The sequence below is a fragment of the Strix uralensis genome, chromosome 23 (genome assembly GCF_047716275.1).
Source record: "Strix uralensis isolate ZFMK-TIS-50842 chromosome 23, bStrUra1, whole genome shotgun sequence".
NCBI classification, from domain to species: domain Eukaryota; kingdom Metazoa; phylum Chordata; class Aves; order Strigiformes; family Strigidae; genus Strix; species Strix uralensis.
The window spans coordinates 5379257-5403293 of NC_133994.1; the positions used below are offsets into that span (position 1 = coordinate 5379257).

The 24037-nt window shown below is 39.3% G+C and overlaps 1 protein-coding gene across 1 annotated transcript in view; it reads left to right on the forward strand.

Annotated features, from left to right (window-relative positions):
• The window catches only part of PEX14 (peroxisomal biogenesis factor 14), a 79568-nt gene that overhangs the window by 29165 nt on the left and 26366 nt on the right, over nt 1–24037 (forward strand). Inside the window, exon 3 of the mRNA XM_074893203.1 lies at nt 8602–8686. Within this exon, the coding sequence (XP_074749304.1) occupies nt 8602–8686 (85 nt within the window). The remainder of the gene's footprint in view (nt 1–8601; nt 8687–24037) is intronic.

Here is a 24037-nt window from a genome sequence, read left to right on the forward strand (position 1 = left end):
CTTCTTCTTTTGCTGTTACTTCCCAACTGCTGTGGTTTGCATGATTTATTGCACACCTGTCACAATCTCCAGCTTCTTTAATATTTCCAACATGAAACCTTTTGTTTGTTAGATTCTGGTAATCCAAGTAGTTTCCTTCAGTATCTCCTTATTCAGTCATTCAGGTCTTCCATGTAATAATGCCATCATAGCCCCCTGACTTCACCCCTAGTTGTTTGGGGTTTTGTTGCTGCAAGGAGAACACTCAGTTTTTAATCTACATTTCCCGTGGATTAAGAATTCTGTTAAATGGGGTTCTTGAAATAGCAGGTTCAAAGAATAATAGCTTGCTGATTTTTCCTGTCCATTTGAGTCATTCAGTCTAAAACATCTTTATAGCATCTTCCACAGATGGGTTCTACTTTCGATCCTCTTTCACTAAATCTAAACCATTGTATTACCAGTATTTTCCAGTCCCTTGACTGTGGAATTAGAAGGATCTAAGTAAGTCTGAACAATGATCCTGTTCTGGTGCATCTCTTTGATTGATTTAGCCTTCTGGAGTCTACCATTCAACAGCGATTTTAAGTACTCAGGCACAATTGTTAGATGTGACATGGACTTCCTATCCTTACGTCATCTTCTAGCTCCCTAGCATGTGAATGAACCTCCAGCAGTCCTTGTCTGCCCTGCAGTTAAAAGAATGAAAATGTAATAAATTACAGCTTCATTGTTTTTTTACGTTCTGCACATGTGAAGATAATAGGGTAAAAGAGATTTCTTTCAAAAGCTGTTGTATTTGAACTCTTCAGTGATGGCAATATGGAGAGAGGAGTGAAAGAGGTAAGAGCTGGAGGTGCTGCCATCCACTACACTGAAAGCTGTATCATGTATTTTTTTTTTAGTTGTAGAGCCACGGAATGATCTTAGTTCTGCTGTAGTGAGCATCTTGGACACTGAGTCATTACATTCCTTTGGAGTGATTCAGCTCAACAGCTTGACACTTGCATTAATTTTACAGCACAGAGCCTCAGTGATCCCTAAGCTTTCTTCTGTAAGAAGGGAGAAGCAAGATGTATAAATTGGGTACTGTCATGAAAAGTTATAAAAATCAGATTCTCTTTAATAAGTTTTGACCTTTTACCGTCTTTCTGGCATCTTTCTTAGGTCCTGTTGAATCAGTTTGTTAACCTTATCATGGCACACTGACTTCACCCACACTTGGAAGCTAGATACCTTACCTACTTGCATGAGGCGCTGACCTTCTAGGCCATATATTATCCACAGTGATCCAGTACATTCAGCACTGAGGTTATTGCTGTTTTTATGTAAACAGAACTTCAAATAATTTGCTGCCAGTTGGATTGCAAGCATTATTTCCCCCCCGTCTTGTTCATCTTGCTGCAATACCTTCTTTGGTGGTACTGGCGATTATAGGAAGCTTGCAACTTAAGCTTCGGGAGAAGTACAAAAAGGGGATTTTTAAAGTTTATGTCTCCTCTGAATGTGAGATTGTATCTTTTCAATAAAAAGTTAAAATGTTTGAACTCTAGAAAAAAGGTTCATGCTACTCATTGTTTAAAATTTATCGTGGCTGCATTATCAGTTTAATACATTTAGTTTGCTCTTCTGCTCATATTTCTTATATTTTTCCAGCATTTAGCACTTCCCCATAACAGTTTGTATTGTGTTAAACCTCATGTTACCAAGTCTCATTTGGAGGTGTATTTCTTTCTGAAATAACAAAATACATAGATAGCACATTTTCTCTGTGTATAAAAATAGTTATTGTACATTTCTTTTAAAGCACATGTAAAAGTTTCTTGTTCTTTTTAGTTTTATGCATGTAAGTTTTACTTGAATATTATTCCCCTTAAAAAGAGAGAGATTTTGTCAAGATGTCCACTATGCTTTAAATCGAATCAGAAAAAACTGAAGATGACAGAGATATTTCACTTTGAAAGGTGACTACTACACAGACGAAGTTGCTACTTTTCATAAGGGCTTTTACTCCATATATCAATGTGTTTTAAGAGAGACTTGGGTCAATAATACCATGCTTTAGAATTCCCTAAATACATATTTACACAATAGACCTTAAAATATATTAGTCTATCATGTCAGCTCCTGTACACTTCTATCAGGGATGTTTTATGTCCTTAACATATGATACAATAAAACTTTATTTTATATAGCATTTTTCATACAAATTGTATCCTAGAATGCATTGTGGGGTTAACTAAGACTTTCACAAGGTTAAAATTAAAAAAAGCTGAAGGGCGCAGGAAAATTAAGGGCTTTGCATAGGAAATATTTATTTAACTGAACAATGGGAATCTGAATGGAGAGGCCACAGAGCTAAGAGAGCGTAAGTCTGATTCGAGCTGCAGATCAGGATCCCTGGAAGTGGTAAGGTTATGTGAGGAAAGACTGGTTCTGTGTGAATAAAGAAGGTGGAAAGGTCACGCCTTTATGAACAGCTGGAGGAAGTGTGAAGTGGCTCCTGGAACAAAGAAGTTGAGAATAGGAACTATATGGAGTCGCTTCTTTGTAGTGAGAACTGTAGAAGAAATGAGGGGAAAGTGTGAAGGGAAGAAAGCATCTGAAAGCACGCCTCTACCGCTGAGCTGGTGGGTGAAACTGGTGGGAAGAGGATAGCACTGTACACCCAGGGTTTTTCAGCTGCTTCGTCTCTGCTCATTCCAGCATGCGTAGGGAGTGGCAGGGTCCTGGCTCCGGGGAGGCTGTCCCTGGAACTAAGTAGGCACAACAAGATGACACGAAGACAGCTCTGCTTGGATTTTTCCTGGCTTTTATCAATTTTTTTTTTTTTGGTCACCCTATTAATGTAAATTAAGTAAGGCTTTTTTGTATGTGATAATTATAGATAAATGTATTTAAAGTAGATCTGGATTTTGTAGTCCTCAGGAAAAAGAGGAAGAGTAATTTTTCCCCCCGTCCCTGTCATGTGTTCATTTTAATGAGCAATTTTAAAAAATTGAAAATAAAAGAGGAAAATGAATAGGTGTTGAACCAGCCTGTGATATGTAAATGCCAACTAGTAATTACCTAAAACCTCAATTTTCTTTCTGTTTCATCTTGCAAAACATTTCATTTCCACTGAGTGAAAACACTTAATTTGGGCTTCGCCGGCGGGTGAAGCCTGCCTCTCAGCGCGGGGCCCGCCGCCGCGCCGCTAGGGGGCGCGCTGGCTCCGCGCTGGCTCCGCGCCGGCTCCGCGCCCCCCGCCCCCCCCGCCCCAGGCCGTGCCCGGTGCTCGCCCGCGGGTTCCCGGGCCCACCGCCGCGCTGGCCTCGGGAGCCGGGAGCATCCCGGGCTCGGCGGAGACTGGGCGGGAGATACGCGGCGGGGGGTTGCGTTCCGGCCTGCCTGGCTGCTCTCGGGCGGCGGATTTTGAGTTAGATTCGGAGAACTCGCAGTCGTCCGAGTTTCCGGCACCTGGGATTTTTTCCTTTTTAGCTTATATTACCGTTTTTTGGTTACTATGCTGTATTCTGTTAGTCCTGGGTTCTTAATCTCAGATATGGGTTGAAGCTTGTTTCTTCTTTGCCTTTGTTCTTCTCTCGTTCTGACTCCTGTGAATCTTGCTCTAAATTGTATTTTTTTTTTCTTTGCTCTGTTTTACATGAGGGTTTTTTTATTGTTGTTATTGCATTTTTAAACTTTTCTCCATACAACTTTGAGATCTGCCAAACTTTGTAGGTTTCTATGTTCTCTCACAACAGAAATAATTCCTGGGGTTCTGTGTGGTTTCATCAACATTTCAGTGAAATTATAGGAGCTTTAAAGTGTTTCCTTCCTCCTGACGGACCTGCAGATAATTTCTTCAGAAATAACAAGCAGTTTCTGTGAAATATGGATTTCACAGGAATTCTGGGGCCCAGAACACTGAATTGGGAAAAGGTTTGTGCTGGGAGAAGGAAGCTTGTGTTAGACAACGTTGTGTACGTAGTGTCCCAGGACCCCGACTCTGCGAGAGCTCTGCCTGGAATCTCAAGGAACAGTGCCTCTTTAGTGAGATATATGGCTTCATAATTAGCCCCTTGCATTTTTTCATGAGTGCTAGCATCAGCGTTCTATGATGTGTTTCCCTGATTAACAGCTGCTTTGCAACTATTTCCGTGTGCCACCGATAACCATATTTGTCAAGTTAGTCCTGGCAGAGCACTGATTTCTTACTAAAATGCAGCATTTCTGTTTGAAGGGGTTTTCTTGTTCAGTGCAGTGCCAGGCTTTTAAGTCAGCCCTTGTTAAAACGTAAGTTGGCTTTAGCCTGATGCTTGTTAACAGGATTCTGGGTATCTCCTTTAGAGTAGGAGTGCAGAAACCTTTCACAGACAATTTAATCTTCTGAGCCTTGCAAACATACAGCCGTACACTGAGGGGGTGTTGCTGTAGGCTAATATATTGATCAGTTCCATTTGCCCTATAGCTGTGGCCTTCTGCTCTGGCTGAAATAGGTTGAGTGTTTGTTGATACTGCCATATTATTATTTTTTAATACACTGGAAAAAAATTAATTCCAACTTCTTTTACATACGTCATGTATATTGCCAGTGTTGATTGCTTCCGCACATGTAATGTAAACTGTCTGTGCATAGTTCATGGCCTGTGCCGCCTCTGCTTAATGAAAAGAAGTGTTGCATTTAAACAGATACAGATCCACTCAGAAAGACAAAATACCATCCCTTGCAACGTATAATTCAGACCCAACCTTTACATCACAGGTCATCTCAAAGTCTCAGTCTATCAACAAATGCTGTTTAGTAATAACCTACAGAGGGTTCCCAGTATTAGGAAATCTATTAGAGCTCTTACAGGCTGTGCTCCTGGTGGCTTTTGATTCTGTTTTCCACGTGGAACTCTGTTACCAAATCCTGTGCAACTTTTATTGATGAAGGTGATTTTCTTTTACATTTTTGTTAATTGACTAGAGTTTTGGGGTTGGGGTTTTTTTTGAGATGGTAGAAAGTGGTCATTTGCCACAGTATTTTAAATTTCATGGTTTATTTTTCTAATGCTAGTAACTGATAAAGTAGCTTAGATTGCTTCATTGGAAGCCCTGCAGCTTTGAGCATAATAAGAAATAAGGCTGGTTTTACTTTCTCCATTGACACAAAAGGGAGGGAAATTAGGAATGAAGGACCTTGGCTATAACGTCAAAGCGCTGTGCTTTGGCCCAGAATTTCACCAGCCTGCTGCACTCCCACAACATCTGCAATAAAGTTCCTGTCTCCATTTTATATCTTTGACATTGAAGCAGAATATTTGGCTTGAATTTATGCAATTTGGCTGGACACAAATATAATCCATGAATAGTTACATTCATCTTCTAATTAGAAAATCAAAACTGTAGGACAAGACGTGCTGCAGGATTCCTACCCCCCAGTCAGAAATATGTCTTTGTGTATCCTATCACTGCAGAAGTGGTAGTGGGCTACCAAGTTTATGGAGTTGACTTGCTTTTAAAAGCCAAATACGCTGTCTTTCGTTAAGAGAAATGTGTACCTGATCCACTAGATAAAACTAGTTTGCTGGCCAGTGTGTGCTGGCAATCTAGGAATTAGGGTAGTGATAAAATGCATTTTATTTGGCAGTGTCCTAATACTATAAAAATTTGAAGAAGTGTTACAAATGATACAGAAATAGTATGGAGCGATGTTACCAGCTGAGTCAGAGTGCTATTTGCTGCATGATTTTTTTGGCTATACACAGGACTGCAAAGTCTTCTCATCTTCCTCCTCCTTTTTCTGTTTAAATTATGGACTGCAGTTGCCCTTGTTTGTGCAAAGAAAATGATCCATAGAAGGTAGGAAAGTTCTTGTGTATGTTTGTTGAAAATATTGGCATTTTGACATGGCCAAAATTGCTTCATAAGTTGCTCTTGTATACAAGATGAATTATAAAAAGGAAGAAGTTTCAGCTCAGCCTACAGGAGGACTGTTCAGAGGTAAATGCAAACCCGAATATGAGAAACATGGGATTACTGGGAGGAGGAATACATGTCCAGGATTTTTTTTTAATGAAGTTTGTTGTTGCTTGTAATTTTATTTTTTTTTTTTAAGATTAAAAACATTGTGAATAATGGAGGAAGTGATGCAGGGGAGAGATAAAATAGAAGTTTATTTTGGAGTGAAATTTACTACTGAAAGGTTTACATTTTTACAAGGCAAAAATAAGTTTTAATAAAGGGTTAGAATCAATAAAGTGTTCACATGGTTGTGATTGAAATAGCACAGTGAAAAATACTGCTTATTTCTTACAGGTTTTTTAATGCTTAAAAACTGATAATTAAATATGAGAGCCTGCAGAATTTCAGGTCTGCAGGCCGTTTGCGCCTGTGTCTCTAGCTCACTAAATGTGGGAGGGAGCGTTGAGGAGTTTCTAAGAAACAAACAAGTAATTATTGTTAGAAGGAAAGTGGTTTTGATATGTTCACATATCTGTTGGTCTGCTCATTTGGGCATCTTTCTTATTCAGCATATTATCTTAAGGTTATTAGTTTGGGCGCTTTATATTTCTGCATCTGGCATAGCAATATCAGCACGGTTTAAATCCGTGATTTGCCTGTCACCTGCATTTCAGCTGGAGACAGATCAAGTGCACATAAATGAAACCGAAGTGTACTTTATGTGGGGTATTTTGCTATAGTATTTTATGGTTCAAAATTACTGAATGTAAACTTAAGGAAAAAAATGAAGGAAAATAAGAAAAGGAAAAGAATTAAAAATACCCCATTCATTTTATCCTCCCAACTTTGAAGTGTGCTGGGACTTTGTCAAATTCCCGTTAAAATAAATATGTCAATTTCATCTCTCTTCCAAATTCATTTATCATGCTTTTTTAAAAGGTGTTTTCTGCTTTACCTGATGTTTAAATTGGATTCGCTCGTTTATGCTGTTCTTTGCTGTATCCCCCATGTTTTTCTTAAATGAATTAGTAATGACAGCGTACTCCATCATACCCTCTCTACAGCCACTTTAAGGGAAGCCTGGTGATCTAAACCTTTTAACCTATTAAAGATGATTTTCCCCAATTGAATCAGACCCACCACAGGTGTAATAACTAATCATTTAAACTACACCTGCTATTATGTATTTTTAAGCCATTATGCGTGTTGGATAGATGATAATTCATGTTTATTGCATTGTCCAATGGATCCGTTTTGCCTACACTAGCCTGATTAATGTATTTAAAGAAATAAGAGATGCAATTTAAAAGAAAAAAAACATTGATGGAATGCACTGAGGAGTACATTGAAAGTGCCATTAAACCCATCAGAACTTTGCTCTCTGACCAGAAATGCATATTCGAAGGGTTTGATTCAAACACAAAGTGAAACTTAGTGATTTCAGTAGTGGTGCTATTTTTTGCCTTCCTTTTCTGCTGTGAAAAGTTTTGAAAACCTTTCTGGAACTGAATTCCGGAGACTGTATTTTAAAATAGACTCTTCAAGATCTACCTAACATAGGTCTAGCAGATACCACCATTTTAGGAGAAGGTTTATGCCACTGTTTGGGGAGAAAATCCTCCTCCATGCATATGCATGGATATTTTTAGCCCTAGAGGAAGGAAGTAGACTCTTCCACTAGTTCACATGGATGTGTCCATCTCCTAAGTGTTGTTAACTTCAGGCACATCATTCCCCCGATGCCCCAATCGGATGTCTTTGTATAAACATCAGAACAGATGTCTTTATATAAAAGTAAAGTGAATCACTAGTGCAGCAACATACAATAACATGTATAATAGTATAGGAGAGTATGTGGAAAGTTGACCTACCATATGAAGAAAAAAATCAAATACCTTTCATTGGCACTAAATGGAAATGTAAAAAACTAGAAAACTAGTGCCATTGTCGTTGATGCCATTGAGTGTTATCCCATACTTTACCCTTTGTTTGAATGAGTGGTTTGTTTTAAGTGCTCTGTCACCTTAAAGAAGGATGTAGAAGTCAGTCTTTAGAAAAGTAATCTGTGATTTCTGCTGGTGTGGAACATAAATTTAACTACTCATCTACCCATTTATGTAATGAGAAGTGACTTTTTTGATATTTTTGTTACATGATTCAAAACATGTGAAGCTGCTTCTTTTCCAGGCTGAGGTTTATTTATTGCTTTCAGTAAATTAGAATGTTGGCAAAAAAGGCCTTAATCTCTTAGAATTTTCAGGGAGCTTTAAGTCAGATAGAAAGGAAGCATTCTTACTCGTAAGCCTACTGTTACACATCATATGCATTGTCTCACGGTTGCCCTCAACTGTAGGAACCAATTTAGGTAACAAGATGACAATATAAATGACAGAAACCCCTAAGAATCTTAATGGAGTTTTGTACAGGTTGAGCTGCTCCAAGAGTAATTCAACAAGAAACTTCTAGGTTGAAATGCCATAATTGTGCTGTCTGATTAGGGTTGAGCCACAAACTCTGATACTCATTGAACCATTTCTGAAAGTTGGATCAGTGTCAGCTCCAGACCATCTCCATGTGTTGGATGTGATGCCTTACTCTGCAGCACAGAATGCATAACGTAAAACAGGAATTTGACCATTCCTAACTTGGATCTTTTCTCTCTTCTATTTCTCCAATCCTCCTCCTCATCAGATTGTGACAGCAGTGAAGTTTTTACAGAATCCACGAGTCCGCCAAAGTCCTCTTGCAACCAGAAGAGCATTTCTGAAGAAGAAAGGTATGGACTCTTAAGTTTGAAGTCTCAGTGATAATGAGGGAGCTTGAGTTAGCGTAACGCCAAAATGTATTGCTTGGAAAATGAGATGCTAAGGACAAAGCAAGTAGTCTGTCTCAAAAAAAGGTTTGACGTTTGTAAGAAATATCAGTCTCTTTTCTTCCAAACTGACTAGAGCAATATTGGCACCAGATGTGGAATTGTAGAATACAGAAGACACATTGGAAGTTTGGGGGTTAACTATTATCAGATCTTTTCTGCAATGGGGACAGTTTAGAGTTGTGGGCTAGTTGGTCAGTTCTAACCTTAGTGACATTGGCTGTAGAATGACCAGCTTCTAGGTGAAAAGGTCAAATGTTTCCGAAGAGAGCCAGAGAGAGGAATGAAGGGCGAAGGACTTGGTGAAAGTAAACAAGGTCAGGTTAAGGTCAAGCTTGGGGTCAACATGACTTTCAGGCTGAAATGGTAAACTACTGACTGAGTTTAGCCCTTTTCTGTAGCGGGGATAGAACAGATCCTGACAAATCCTATATCGTCTTAGACAGATGGAACATACTTTGGCCATTGCCTACTGAGAATTTATTTTACTTTCTGACTCATAGCGGAACTATCTTTTGGTTGTTTTTTTTCCTTTCTGAAGTTTTTAGTCCACAACTCACAGTGCATTTCAGGTGAAGTTCACTCCATATTATGCTACCCTCCTGGGACCATATTGCTTAGATCCTTACCGCAAAATGTAAATAAGGACAGTCTTACTCGGGGTTAATTACATGCACTATGGAGCACTTTTAGCAGTTGGAATGATACTGAAAATACAAACTCAAAACTTTAGAGGGGAGTGACCCACTTATACATTGAAGTCTTAAGTACTTCAGGGTACATCAAATTCTATAGCTAAAGATCATGAGTTTTGAAAAGTAGGGAAGCCTGTGAAATATATATTACTTGGTTTGGGGTTATGAAGTGTTTATTGAGATGCCTGGGACCTGATGTCATGAGATGGAGAGTTCAAGTATATGCACCACTTTGCTCATCTTGAATAGCAAAGGACCTAGAAGGGAATGGCAGTCTTGCACTTTAGCAATGATGTCATGACAAGGGTACACCACTTCGGATGTGATCCTCTCACTGCTTGTCCTCATGCCAGTTAGAGAACATTCCAATCACATAGGTATGTTGTTTGCCCTGCCTTGCCATCGGGATGGCATTAAAATTTGGAGCCTGTTGGCCGCTGTGCTCCATGAGTTTTTCCTTGAAATATGTGGACCTACGGGGAGTAATTAATCATAAAAGCTTGGGGATTTCAACTCTATCATCGAAGCAATGAAGCAAGGGAAAGCTGAGCCTAAAAGCTGTGCTGATTACCCGGGGTAACCTGATACAAAATCTATTGTTGCTGAGAGATCCTTAGCCCCCAGTATATCGTGCAATATTATAACTGCCTGATCTTCTTCTGTGCTGACAATGACCAGTTATTCCTCATTTTCTCTCTCAACACAGCTGGGTTAGAATTTCATTTGCAGAAGGTATTTAGAGCAATTTAGAGACAAATGTCTCTGGTGTTTGCTCTGCACTTCCCCACCGCAGGCTTCGCTGAACAGTTTTTAGTATCAGGAGCTCCATCTAATCTGTTTAATTTTAATAAATCCCTGACTGGGAGAAGAGGAAGGGTGGGGAGATGGAGGCACAGAGAAACTGTGGCCCGACTAATACTTCTTATGAATTACTTGGCTAATAATTACTAAAGAGCAGAAATGGTTTGGTAGAAATTTGTTTGTTCCTGTTTGTTAATTAGCCCTCCTTCCCTTTGTGCTAATTGTTTGTTTGAAAACTTAACAGTAGGAGATAGGAAGGAGCAGGGTCCAGTAGTGCCTGTACCCACAGTCACCAGAAATACATCCATATGGAATCTGACCACTGAATTTACGACATGGCCTCTGGTCAGTGCTCAGGAGCAGAAGGTACATACTGTCATGGCACCTCTCTGCTCTAGCAGATGGAGGCAATTATTCTTGAGATGTAGATGTTGTGGCTAGTTTAGTCCTGAGTAAATGAGGGATTACACAGTTTGGTAGGCTGCTCCCCATACTCTCTGATCTACAGTCATTATCATCCCAATGGTAACATTTATCCCCATTTTACAGATAGTTAGGCTGTTTGGTAGAGAAGCCCTCACTGCCAGTCAAAAAAGCATTTTCTGTAGAGAAACCATTTCAGTTACAAGAGTCTCTTTTAAAATTATCTTTGCAGGAAATAATACTGACGTACCCTTGTATTTTTTTCACAGTTGCTCCAATCCATGCTTCTTAAAGTAGAAATTGCAGTAGAAGGTCTTTTTATGGACCCCAGAAGAATTTTAGTGGAGGGGAATTTTCATATCTATAGATAGTTGTACACCACGTATGAACTTCTCTTTTGTGGTTACTTCCGTGGAGCCATACAAGAGAGGTCTATGACTCCCCACTAAGTCTGGTTAAAAACTCCTGCAGTGGAGAGGGTGGATCACCTTGTGTCTGTGAATGCAGAGAGAGAAGACCGGGTGCCCTACCCCTGCAGGAGCCTTCCACTATCCCAGCTACAGCCCCTGTGGGCTACAGGGGTAGGACTGGAGCATTAGCTCCAGTTGAGCTTTTGAGTCCCACAGTCCCGACTTTGCCTAAGAAATTTCACTTCTGGAACTTGCAGAGATGGTTCCACTTTGAATTATATTTTTTTTCTTCTTTTTTATAAGCATCTCCTTCCTAAAAAAAGGCCAATCAAATTTTATTTCCTTTTAATATTATTTTATATTTAGTATAGGAACTGGATTTTGTTTAATACATTTCGTGCAGTGAGAAATGAAAGTTTCTGCAGGATCATCAGCTGCACCGGGTTTGGTTTCTTGTGAAACAGTAGCTGCAGAGGCTGAAAGTAGGTTTTCCTGGTTACTTGCAGGTCAGGGGTTTGCTGAACTGCTCTCTCCAGAACATGGGATGATACTGTTGATGACAGTTGGGAGAGTGAGGGTGTCCTGGATTTGTAAAAGGTCTTTCAAAAGTTGGATGAGATTTCTCTGTTGTCTTAAGCACTTTTAAACTCCCAAATACAGAGGCATTAATGAGAAACATGAAGTTATTAGAATCATTTATCATTTTCTTTGAAGCTTACACTGGCATTTTGTGTAATTTATGACATTTCCTCCTTTTTATCATGAACTTCTTCAGATGAAGGGAAAAACAGCTGTTTCCCCTCAGAGTATCTGAAAGAAAAGAAAGGAAAAAAAGATGCTGTTTGTTTTTTGTCCAACTCGCTGATTCTGCTGATGACATGCCACAGAATCAGCGGCGCCTTGGGAGTAATTAGACAGCATGTGGGGTTTAAACCCTTGTGGAAATGTGTCTGTCATCTCACTGTTGTGCCTCAGATGTCCTGTACTGCTCAGTTACCCATCCGGTAACTCATGTGGCTTGTTAATTTTGTGTACTCTGAATCTGTAACTTCTGGCAAGATAAGAGAAAGGGGATGGAAGTTCACTATGCATGTGGAGCTCTCTTTTTTGGGTGCTAGTCTTTTGGGGCAGGGAAGGGAAAAACTGCTAGGTTACAGACTTATTGTGTAATCTTGGATGAAGAACTTTTTTCTTAGTTGATTGTTCTCTTCATCTGTAAAACGAGTACAGTAATGCCTTCCCAGAGTGGGATTGTGGGATCAGACAAAAGCATATGAGTAGCTCAGAAATTATGGTGATGGGAGAACACATTAGGGCAAGTAAATGTATAATTGTTGAGTTATACTGGGAAAGTGTTCACCCAGAAGGTTGGGCAGTCTTCAGAAGATATGCTGCCTGGATTGGTCTTTTGTATATATATGTAACATTGGGCCACATGCTTCCAAAAACAGTCTCACTCTTGCTTGGTGAGATGAGTTGGAGGTTGTTGGAAGCATTGCCCTTTTACATGTTGTATCTACTAATGTCTTTCATTACTTTGGCTGGTAGGAAGTGAGTTACTGCACAAGGTTTTCCTGTAGGTCTTGTGCAGTTTTTTGCAGTGCATCGGCGTTCCAGCGAATGTTGCCAGTGTCAAGATGCCAGGCTGTGGTGATTTCTGTAGAGATTAATAAATTATTTAATTGTACATGCCCTTTCCCAATCAGAGCTCCAAGACACTTGGTTCCATGAAAACAAATGCCATCAGCCCCGGAATCTCCAGTAGAAAACTTGATTTTCTTCTTCTTTCTGCATTCTTGGAAGCTGAACCCCTGTCTTTTCTCCTTTGCCAAAGAAACCCAATTGGGTTGAGGCCTTGAGGACCTGAGAGAAGGGGGCACAGCCCACTGCTGGAGGGCTTTAAAGAAAGTAAATTCTTCAGCAGATTTCAATTTAACCTGCTTTTATTACTTTTCTTTTTTATAATTTAAGTCCATTTCATGAGGCAGTTTGCATGTCCTTGAATGGAATCTCGTTACCATGAAAGCTTTTTTAGCATTGATTTCATAACAGTCTTAATTTAATAGCGCCGTCATTACTGAGAAGCCCTGAGAGTGAGGCCCAGCTTTCCAGGTCACTGACCTTTTAATTACAAACCTTGTTCTGATGGCCAGGTTATCGACTGGACAGCTCCCAACTCCTGCCCCCAGCACGAAGATGAAAATAACTGCCTTTCCTCCCCCACTTCCAGAAAAGGGAGGAAAAGAAAAGTAACCTCTTGTGTTTCCAGAATTAATTTTCTCCTTCAGCTTTACTTTGTAATTAATTCTTTAACATGTCTCAGTGAAGCTCGAACAGTTTTTACAAAGCTTTTCCTTGAAAAGAAAATACAATGCAAGCCAATAGAGTCCAGTGACAACTCATACAAAAAATATAGTTAGTAACCTGTGCTGCCAAAATACCTGTTTGGGACAAACTGCTATGCCCTCCAAACCTTATTTCTAGAAATGACCACGTTTGATACGAGAATGTGTGATTAGGCTGAAAGTGTAGACTATTCGAGGAATGCTAGATGAGTTGTCCTTCTCTTCAAAATTGCTGACAGGATATGGATTTAAGAGATGATGAAGAAAAGGAGTAAAGACTGCACTGCACAACTGATTGTGTGAGTGAGCACTTGTTTTGTACTCGCAGGTCGGGTAACTTGTTCTCTAGCGCCAGTGCCTGCACAGACCTCATCACTTGCACTTGCAAAGCTACAAGCGAGACCTGGAATTCAGATACTGATAACGAAAATTTATTGCAAAAATACACTCGGTGTATTAAGCATCTAGAACAAATTACTTTTAACACACAGTAAGAGAAAGTTCACTAGCACAGCTAGAACCAGGGGGGCTGTGCTTTCCGATTGTTAAAGTTTGCAACAGGTGTTCAGGTAGCATAAAGGAAGTCTAACAGCTTGTGTAGACCTACAGAAATGACTGTACAGGTTAAATGGAAGTCAGTGCATTCTACATTTTCATAATGCTTTTCATCTGAGGATCTTAGAGCACATCGTACCTATTAACCATTGAAACTTCACAGCATGGAGCATGTTTGATGGTGTGTATAGGGTTATCTAGATCTTATTGTGCTTCCCACTAAAAATCATCCGCCTCTGAGGTAGAGGACAGCAGCTGCTTAACATCACTATGTGTTTTTTAGGAGAGGAAATGAAGAATGCTTTATCTGAGTGATCTTGCAGAGGGAGCTTTAAGGATAGAGAATGTAATTACTGAGTAAAAATTTTACTAAGATTCTTGAAAAGCACTGTGGGATATTTAATTACTAAAGATGCTTAGGCCTCTGTTTATGACTTTGAAAGACAGCTAATGGGCCTTATAATATTTTGCTTAGGTTAAACAAAAATACGTCCTACACCTGTTCATGCAACCAGTTTGTTCTTTAGTTGCCTCCCATCCAAGCTTTGGGTCAATGCCATCCTGCATAAATGGGGAAATCTGGTTGTTTCCCAAGGAACTTATTAGGGATTTGAAGAGGGAAGCGTGAGAGAATGAATGCTTTCATTGCTAACAAACTCACAACAGTTTCTATCTGAATCAGCGTTATCGGTGGTCACATCCGGTTTTGGCACTCTGCTGTGTTTCCCACGGGGAAGATTTCCACTGCTGGGTCTCATAATCCAGAAGAATAGATATGCTTATGATCCAGAAATTAGTTCCACAGTTCCGTATTTTGTATTAGTTGCCTTCTTTTTTCTTCCTGAAAATGATTGAGAATCTCTATCCATATGCTGTGAGGAGACTGTCCTGCCAGTCTTCCATCTGTGTATCTGTCACTTGCTGTTCAGTACCAGCCTATTCATCATGCTGACTCTTTTCCCCCATCAATTTTACCACTGTTTGTGATATCTGAACTTGTCATGAACTCTATGGATTTTCTTGGCTTCTTTGGCAAGAAGAGACCTGCAGCAGTAGTGCTAACAAAATGTGATAAACTGATCAACCTTAGGACATCCTGGGGAATTGGGGATGGCTATTCTTTGGAGTTGTCAGAGTTTCTGGAAGAAAGTCTTTATAGCTGATAGAAGAAACCTTTCACTATCATTCATATATTTAGTCTCTATCCAAATTGAGATAGATACCAGTTCATATCTCATCTTTGACTCTTGTCTCAGCCACTAGTGATTCACGAGAGGGCGGAAAACCACCTGACATTAGTTAAGGCATAACTAGCCATGTGATGCAGTGTACAAAGGAAGGCAGTCCTTTCTTTTTCCTACCTTTTAATGTTCGTAATGGCCAGATGATTAAGAAAAGTGTTTGTATATTTGATAGAAACTATAGTTACTTACAAGTGACTTTGTTATTTCAGAAGAACATTGTACTCGGTGTACATTTCATTGTTTTATACCAATTGGTTTTTATAGCTCAATGGTTTCTCAAAACTAGTTTGAACAATACATTTCTATCCCATTGGAATTTCTGAGATTTGGAAATTTGTTTTTGTACTAAATAGGAATTAACATTTAAAATCACAAACTTTTTAAAAAAATGAAATATTATAGACACGTCAGACCGGAGTCTTTAATATTGTAACTGATAATAAAAGAGATTGTTAGAATAATATAGTATGTACCATAATATTACAGTGAAAATATTTTGGAAAATGGTTTTTGAATTGTTATGAAATCATTACTTTCCTCCAGAACATTTTGGGGTTTTTTGAAGAAACACTTTCTATATGAAAAAATTATGTCCTAGAAGTTGTTGCAGAGCTCTGCTTGGAACCAAAGAATTCTTTCATAAAAGTGCTTTTCACTAGCGGGAGAATATATCATCATTGTTACTGGATAGCTCCAACAAGCTTGTCATCTTGCACTGGTTTGTACTTGCATGTTTGCCTTGAATACTCTAGACTGCTGCCTCTGAACTCAGTATGTTGCTGAACATGAGGTGAAAAGTCCTATTTGGGCCTGTTTAAAGGGAACAGAAGAAAAACAGTTATGGAAAACTTAAGGCTACTAATCTTCACAGTGTATTGGTTTAAGCAAGATTATTTTAAAAGGTTTTGGTACAAGATCTGCTATTTAATATTAAAACCATGAACATCTTGGTGACTTTCTCTTTGGTTTCTGTGTGAGGTTTTGAGAAGGTGCATCACAACAGGCACCCGGTTGATGTTTAATGATGTTGTGAAGAAGACATTGAGGAAGCAACTCTCAAATTTTACATCCTCTAAACGTCTATATATGTGTTCTATGACAGAGGATAGAAGTCACATTAGTGGTAATATCCTCCCTCTTTCACTTCAGGCTCAACCTGCAGTAATCTTGAACCATTTAGATCTATACTCCACAGAACAAGAGAGGTGATTAATTTAGAGTATTGGGTAAACAGTCTGCTACATCTCCGGTTTCTTTTGGGCCACAGAAGTTCCTCATGATTTCAGTGAAGAGTCCAGAATCACCTTTGCCATGTTTTTGTAGCTTGAAAATTATTGATAAATTGGACCAGACCGGTTTGGTGCCCAGGAAGTTGTGCATGCTATGAAATATTGGTTGTAAGCTTAATTTTAACAAATAATTGGAATGTCATGGGTTTAATGATGTCTCTCCACTTGGCTATCTGACAGTAACTATGTAATGTAAAAGAGCCGTTAAAAATGGCTTTGCAAAATTAACTCCTATTGCTCACTGAGTGTGTTTTGAGTCATATCTGCCTTGTTTACTGTAAAAATAATATTTCCATTCCTGGTAGCATTGAAAAACCAATATGATTACAGGCAATGTTAAAATAGTCAGTTATATTCTGAGTCCTGAAATTGTTGGCCTTAGTGATGGACAAAAAAGACCCAGACCCTAAGTCTGATTTGTAAATTTAATTTACAATATTTAATTTACAATAAATATTTATCATGTTTTCAAGTGAAAGTAAATGCAGAGTGCTGAAAAAAAGTCACTTTTGTAGTTAAAATCTAAGAGCAGCTATTGGAGATCTGAGATACGACTGCTTGCTTGGCTTTGGGCAAGTTACTTGTTCTCAGCTTGCCCATCTGTAAAATGGGGTTAATTGCCACTTTTGCATTATTGACTTAGTAAGATTTATGTTAGCTATGGTTATAAACTGCTTTGATATGCTTGTTTTGGAGTTCTTGGTGCTGCGGCGTGTGATTTTTGAAGTTGCTTGCTGCAGTAAAAGCTACACTTGCAGAGAGGTTGAGAATTTACTTCTGTCAGCTGTGTATGGGAGGGGAAAGCTGCAAACTCTAGAATGTCAGACTGTCAATGCTCAGGCAGATTGCGTGCAATCCTAATCCAGCCCTGCAGCTTTGACCTTTGAAGCAAGCTTCACCTTGAGACAGTTGAAGAAATCTATGTACGTTTGTATAAGAATATTTTTGTGATAGAAGGAATTTGCTCTTCGTGGTCATCCAGCCCAGGGTTTTCCCACAGTCTTCCTGGAGCAAGTAAAGGAATTCAGTTCCTGATCTGCTCTATGAATGAACCTGGTATTCTAAGTCTGAAGAGACAGCTTTCTCTCCTGGGGCTAAAACAAGGAGTGTAATTAGGATAATCTGTGTTGCTCTTCTGCTGAAATCCATCTCAGACCTAATGATACTTTCCTGCTAGGAAAGATAAAATAAGTTCCTGTATGAGATAATTCTCTAGGTTCTCTTAGACAACACTTCTACTCTGTTTAAAACTGTGTTCTGGGTGCCCGTGAACATGACATCCTACTGTTTGCTTTTCTGCTATGCACTGTTTCATCTTAATTTTAATCTGGAGTACAATCATTCTTTCCTTAGCTAAAAGGGGAATTTAGTTTTTGGTTCATTCTTTCCTATTCTTTCTGATGGAACCTAGTCCAGGCGAGACTCCATTCCCCGAGGAGGAGGGCAGAGAATTCATTCTCAATGAAATCTGAGGCTCTCTGAAGTAAAAGCTGTTGACTTTGTCATACTGTGCAAATGTGCATTGCTTTTAGCAAGACAATAAAGGGTAAATGGGGTGATCTCTGCTCCTGTGGAGAGGTCGGGTGGTTACATTACACAATCTTCTAGAGCATCTTGCAGCAAATACATGGGTTATATTAAAAGTTGCAATCATATCATTTTTTAAAAGTAAATTGCTGACCTTATGCAGTGGAATCAGCTTTATTGAATTTCGCCAAAAATGCGTTTATAATCCCCCCCGCCCCCGCATACACATGATATTCATGTCCTTGCTGCCCATGTGGAAATGTCCCTTTTTATGGTGATAAAATTAAATTTGTCTTTGTCTCTGCCTTGCCTCACCTTTTAAGATTCCATCCTTAAGAGACACCAGTGGATATCCGTACCAGAGAATGAAGATGGGCAATATCCCTGCATGGCTGGCTGGCTGATTGTGAACCAACTGCCACGGAACAAATAAATAAGCTTTTCACATTTAGAGGACAAATAAAGCTGAGGACAGGTGTAATATGAGTATTTTTCTAGGAGTGTTGTGGCCTTAGCATAGGTAAGAATTTGTTTTGACTTGCAAGTACTTACACCTTGCTTCTGGATTTTTTTCTAATTGCCACGCAATACAAAATGTAAAATCCACAAATAGTTATTGTGCTGCTCATGTGATGCTGTGTTACGTGTCCTCCTTCAACATTAGTAACTGTAAAACCCTCTAGTCTTTGGCCACCTACAGCCCCCTTCCTGAATGCACGCAAGAAAAAAAGAAGTGTTTTTCAGCATGCTCAAGAATTTAACAAACGTATATCCCATATTTCTATACCCTTTGCATATTCAAAGTACAAATATTAACTGACTAAGCTTGTGACACCTTTTGTGGAATGGCAAGATTATAAAATTAATGTAATGTACTTCTGATTACGTTTTCTCTTCTTCGTTAGACCTTTACATTCTCCAAACAGTTTGCAAATTCCAAATCTCAGTGGGGAACGGAGGAAATAGCATCCCCCTTTTAGATGGGAAACTGAGTCAGATGTATTAAGAACAGTTAGATCTGAAATAATTCTGACTCCCAGTCATGTATATATAAACATAACCATACTGTGCCATAGTGTCAGTGTGATGTACTGATGTTTATAGCATTTTCAGTAAAATTAGTCAAAGCATTTTTGTGTTTATCCTCTCCAGGTCCCAGCTGCATTGAGGGGGGTGGGAGAGGTTAAGCTAGTTTTATTCAATAAAATCAACGCAAACCATCCAAGTAAATGAAGGGGCAGGTTGGCCTCTGCAGTGTTAGCATGTATCCCTTCGTAGAGCATCTCCCCCAACCTGTCTTCCTTTTTATGTAGCATTTAAAAGCCTAGTTGCTCAGAGGTATAGAGAAGAATATCAGAATATCATTGCTTCTGCTCTTCAAGTAACCAGGAGAATGCAGCTGTTAAACTCAGAAATATAAAATACATGTTTAAAAGATGACTCTGTATGTGTTTTAAAAAGAGAGCGAGAGAGGATTCAAGGGAACCAAAAAATAGCAGGTTCCATTACTGTAATTAAATGGCAGCATTTAACCTATCAGGCCGTTGCGTGTATGTGAGAGACGAGCAGGGAGCTGCATTTGAAATGATCACTGTCTTCCTTGGGGGATAGAGTAGTTAAATAATTTGTTTGTGAGGTGTGAGTTCAGTGTCGGGTAAAGCAAGTGCTTGCGTGTGTGTGTGTGTGTGTGTGTGTATCTTAGAAGCTAGGGATGGCTGTGTGTTTACTGAGAATACCCTGGAGGTTGGTATTTACTAGCACGTGCATGTCAATAAGAACACAAGCTGCTCTTGCCCATTTGTCAGGTTATCTGCAGAGTCAGGGCCTCACCTGGTCCCAGATATTGCATCATAAAAGGAGAGCTTTTTTCACGCTAGGCCACCTGAGACAGACAGGAGTAGCAGTAAAAGAAAACTGGGGAGGAAATGAGGGAAGAAAAGAATCGGTGTCCTTTTAGTGAGCTTCATCTACTGTGGTGACTGTAAAGGGTGAGTTGTTTTATCTGGTCTTTGGACTTGGCTCTCAGGAGCGTGGGGGCTGTGTCATCCCTGGGGGACCAAGGGCGAAGCTTCTGCACAGAGGTCTGCCCCTTAAACAGCACGTCAAACAGTCGCTTCCCCTGCAACAGTGTTCTACCTGTGCCTGGCTTGATTCCTATGCCTCAGGACCTGTAGTGTGCAAAATTGAGAGAGAGAGATCTGCAAAGTGCATCCTTGGCGCTTCATCACTGACTGTGAAAAGCTCTTTGGGCACCCTGGTATAGTGGTGTTGATCACCTGTTTTGCTTTTGGTACCCTGGAAAGGAAACGTATTCTTATGTAGTGCCCAGAAGGGAATATCTTCCCATTTTTATTCTTTATTGGTGAGGTGATTCCTTTGTTTAGGGGATATTTCCTAGTCCTGGAACTCCAAGAGCTATCCTCATACAGCTGAGTTTATACTAGTAGCAAGTTTTTCAACTGCTTCAGCTGCCTCACCTACTGATCTGACTTGTGTTATGTTGCAGGAACATGCCCATGAGTGTTTCTCAATCTTCACTCCAGTTTCTCTGTGAATTCTGTGTAGCCACTCCCGTTTTAACTCCTGGGCTGGAACTTTCATAAGGCTCTAGAAGACAGCAGACAGTGTTAAAAAATTAGATACTTTGGTATTTCCATTTTGAACATTCAACCTCAATGACTGGATTTTGTGAGGGCAACACTTGGCCAAAAAGAGACCAGAGAAATGCCATGTATTTTAGCACCCAGTCGAAGCAAAGCATGAATTGAGTCCTTGTGCAGTTTGGTGAGAGTTAGAAATCTGGAAGTATTTCCAAAGATGATCTACAACCACAAAAAAAAAAAAAAAAGAAAAGGATAAACTTGTTACTTGAATAAATTATTTGTTGCAAATGCCTTACCTAGCTCAAATGCATATAATGTATGTATAGATTCTCAAAACTGGCAGTTGGTCTCTGTACATGATAATTGTGTCAGTCTCAACGTTTTACAAAGGATATTGTGTAATATTATTCCTGTTTTACAGATGTAGAAACTGAGGCAGATGGATGTTAAATGACCTACACAAGGTCAATAGCAAGGCTGGGAATAGAACCCAAATGTGTAGAGGCTTTTTATTATACTAATAAGGAAACTCTGGAGGTGTGTTTGGCATGGTAATCAGAACCCTAGAGAACTAGAAGCAGTTAGTATGTTCTGTGCATGTCCCAAGGGAGCAATGATGAAACTCCTTTTCTACCTTACCACTCCAGTTCTCTGTGTGTGGTCACCATAGTTTTTCCACCACTTAACCTCGTTATTTTTAGTATTGTTAGCATTAGTCGTCCTTTGGGCGTTTAATCCAGACTCCTTTAATTTTCTCCAGAACTCTGAAGAGCTGTTGAAGGCACATGGGGAGAAAAAAATAACAATAAACAAACCAAAAGATGAAAAATGATCTTTTGAAACTTCTGCTATTTTGTTGACTTGTCCCCTAATGTTTTTTGTCTTTGCTCTTCTTTTATCACGAAGGACCCTGCTTGAATGTGTAATCTTGGTTTCTTAAAAGTTCATTTGCTATTGTTTCTTTCTTCTCCACCCAAGATTAACATCCTGTGTGATGACATAGATGGTTGTTGTCTAAATGGACGCGATGTAACCAACAAAATTGTGAAGGGTGGGTGGAGAAATATTTATACAGTTGTGTTAAAAATTACAAAGTAGGTTTGCCTTTTAAACTGAAGGTATTTCAACACTGTTATTGGCAGCATCAGCCTTTAATTTTACAGGTGGCTAGCTTTGTAGTAGCATTCAGCAAACAATATTTTAATGGCATGTAAAAAAATTTCTCTAAAACAAAAGAAAGAAGAATGAGGGTGATATATAATCTGTAATGAATACTTGCTGACATGTCTTTTTATAATAGTTTATTAGTGTCTCTGTCTTTCTGGGGGAAGTGCAAACCAGATTTACCTGAAACATTTGTACCATAATAATCAAATATGTAGTATTTAGACATATTTTTCTTAATTGAGCTTATCTTCTCAGTGCGATACCTGATTCCTAGGTGTCTAACATTGATTCCACTTCATAGAAACTGGGTTAGAGGAGCAGAGATGCTCTATAAGGTTGTGAGAAAATATCTGTCAGAAAAAGGACTTAGACTCCTGTGTTCATGACTCCTCACCCAGTGTTGGTTTCTTTACATTTCCACATATTTTCCCGTACATACTTCCATGTGTTTTTATATTTTCTTAGAAACATGCTTCTGTAGCTGCTGTTTTCCAGTGCTCCTTAGAGCAAATTCCTGACAGAGTGCACAGTATGCACTGTCGCACTGCATATTCAATGTTCTGTTCTGTGCGTTCTTCAAACACTAAAACTTCATTTACTGTAGACTTTATATGATTTTTCATGTGATAAGTCTGGACTAATGGGTTTGTTTTGTTCCTTTCTAAAGTTAAAAGTTTTGAAAGTAAAAGAGGAAATAAATAACATCGAGGCAAGTTGCTCTTTACATTGCAGTTAATCTTAGTCTGCAGAGGCTACTCTCTGACAGGTATTGTCTAATGTAGAAATATCAAGATGCTCTGTTAGTGTGTTTGGGGCAATCAGTAATTCCAGAGTAATATGAGGAACTGGGAATGGTATATCAGGACAGACTTTCTCATTCTTATATATAAAACTAAGTCATCCTTCAGATATTCTGACAAATCTGGTTAAAGAATTCCTTATAATGGCTTGAAATGGCTGTTCTTTTACACAGTTCCTTTTGTTTGAACACACAGCTGGGGAGAAAGAGAGTCTAGTTCTAGAATTGCAGGCCAGCCTAGTCCAGTAATAACAGATCAGAAGTCACTGCTATTCCACGTTAGGGCCAGTCTGCTAGGTCAGATCTAATATGGACCATATTCAGGCCCGTATCACTGAAAGGCCTGGTTATTCCTGGCTGCAGTAACAGCGGAGATGTTGGCATTATAGATGTCTGGTTGACTGCAGATCCTACAGGCCAGCTCCTTCTACTTCAGTGCTGGAATTCTTGTGACGTGCTGGTTCAAGGAGTTGGAACTACAGTTTAAAATTGGAGTTTCAAAGGTAGATCAAAACCAAACCTCCTGTATTGCCGGTGTTTTACCTTACCCAAATTTAAGACAACCTCTGGCTTTCTCCTTAGAAACTCCTAAAGATCGTATCACAGATCAAAGAGTAGCCAAAGGCCAATCATTTTGTTACTATTGCTCAACAAGCTGCCTAACAGAATATTTTTCTTCCACACAAAGTAAATGGATCTGAAGCACAAATGTTTTCTGACACTGCTGTTTTAAAAATTTCTGCTAAGTTTTGGTAATGAAGTTTAGTTTCTAGGTTTTTGAAGTGCCATGTACCAAGCTATTCTATTTTTGGAAATGAACTTCCAGAAGAAATTAATATCCTTTCACCTTTATAGAATGTTTTTTTGTTGTAGTTCCTAATTCAACAGAAAGGAAATTTCATAGACCTGGTGTGTTCTCTGGGTAAATGAATTCATTTATGTGTGCAGTGTTTCTCTTTCCAACCTGTCTTTCCTCCACATAGACTGTTGAACGCTTTGGGTCTGACTGCCTTCTGCTCTGTTTCTGAACAGTACCTGGCACAATACCTGCACAATGAATGCCTTTTGGGGTCTCTAAGGACTATTATAATACAAGTAACAATGATCAGGAACCATCACCATGAGACTTGTTTCTCTGCAGGAATAACAGCAAGAATCTGCAGATCATAGGTTGGGTATGCTTGGAAACTTACCCGTTTAGTGTATCTAATACTTGTTTTCTCTGGATGTGTAGTCTTATTTCTAGGGAGGTTGTCAGTTGTGGTAACAAATTACGACAGCACTGTGCTTACTAGAGTAGTGTGTCTTCCATTACCTGGATTTTCCGCCCTATACTGGCCTCTTTTAAACAAATGTCAGAGCCTTGGTTATGTTCTATTCCTGATAAACTACCTTGG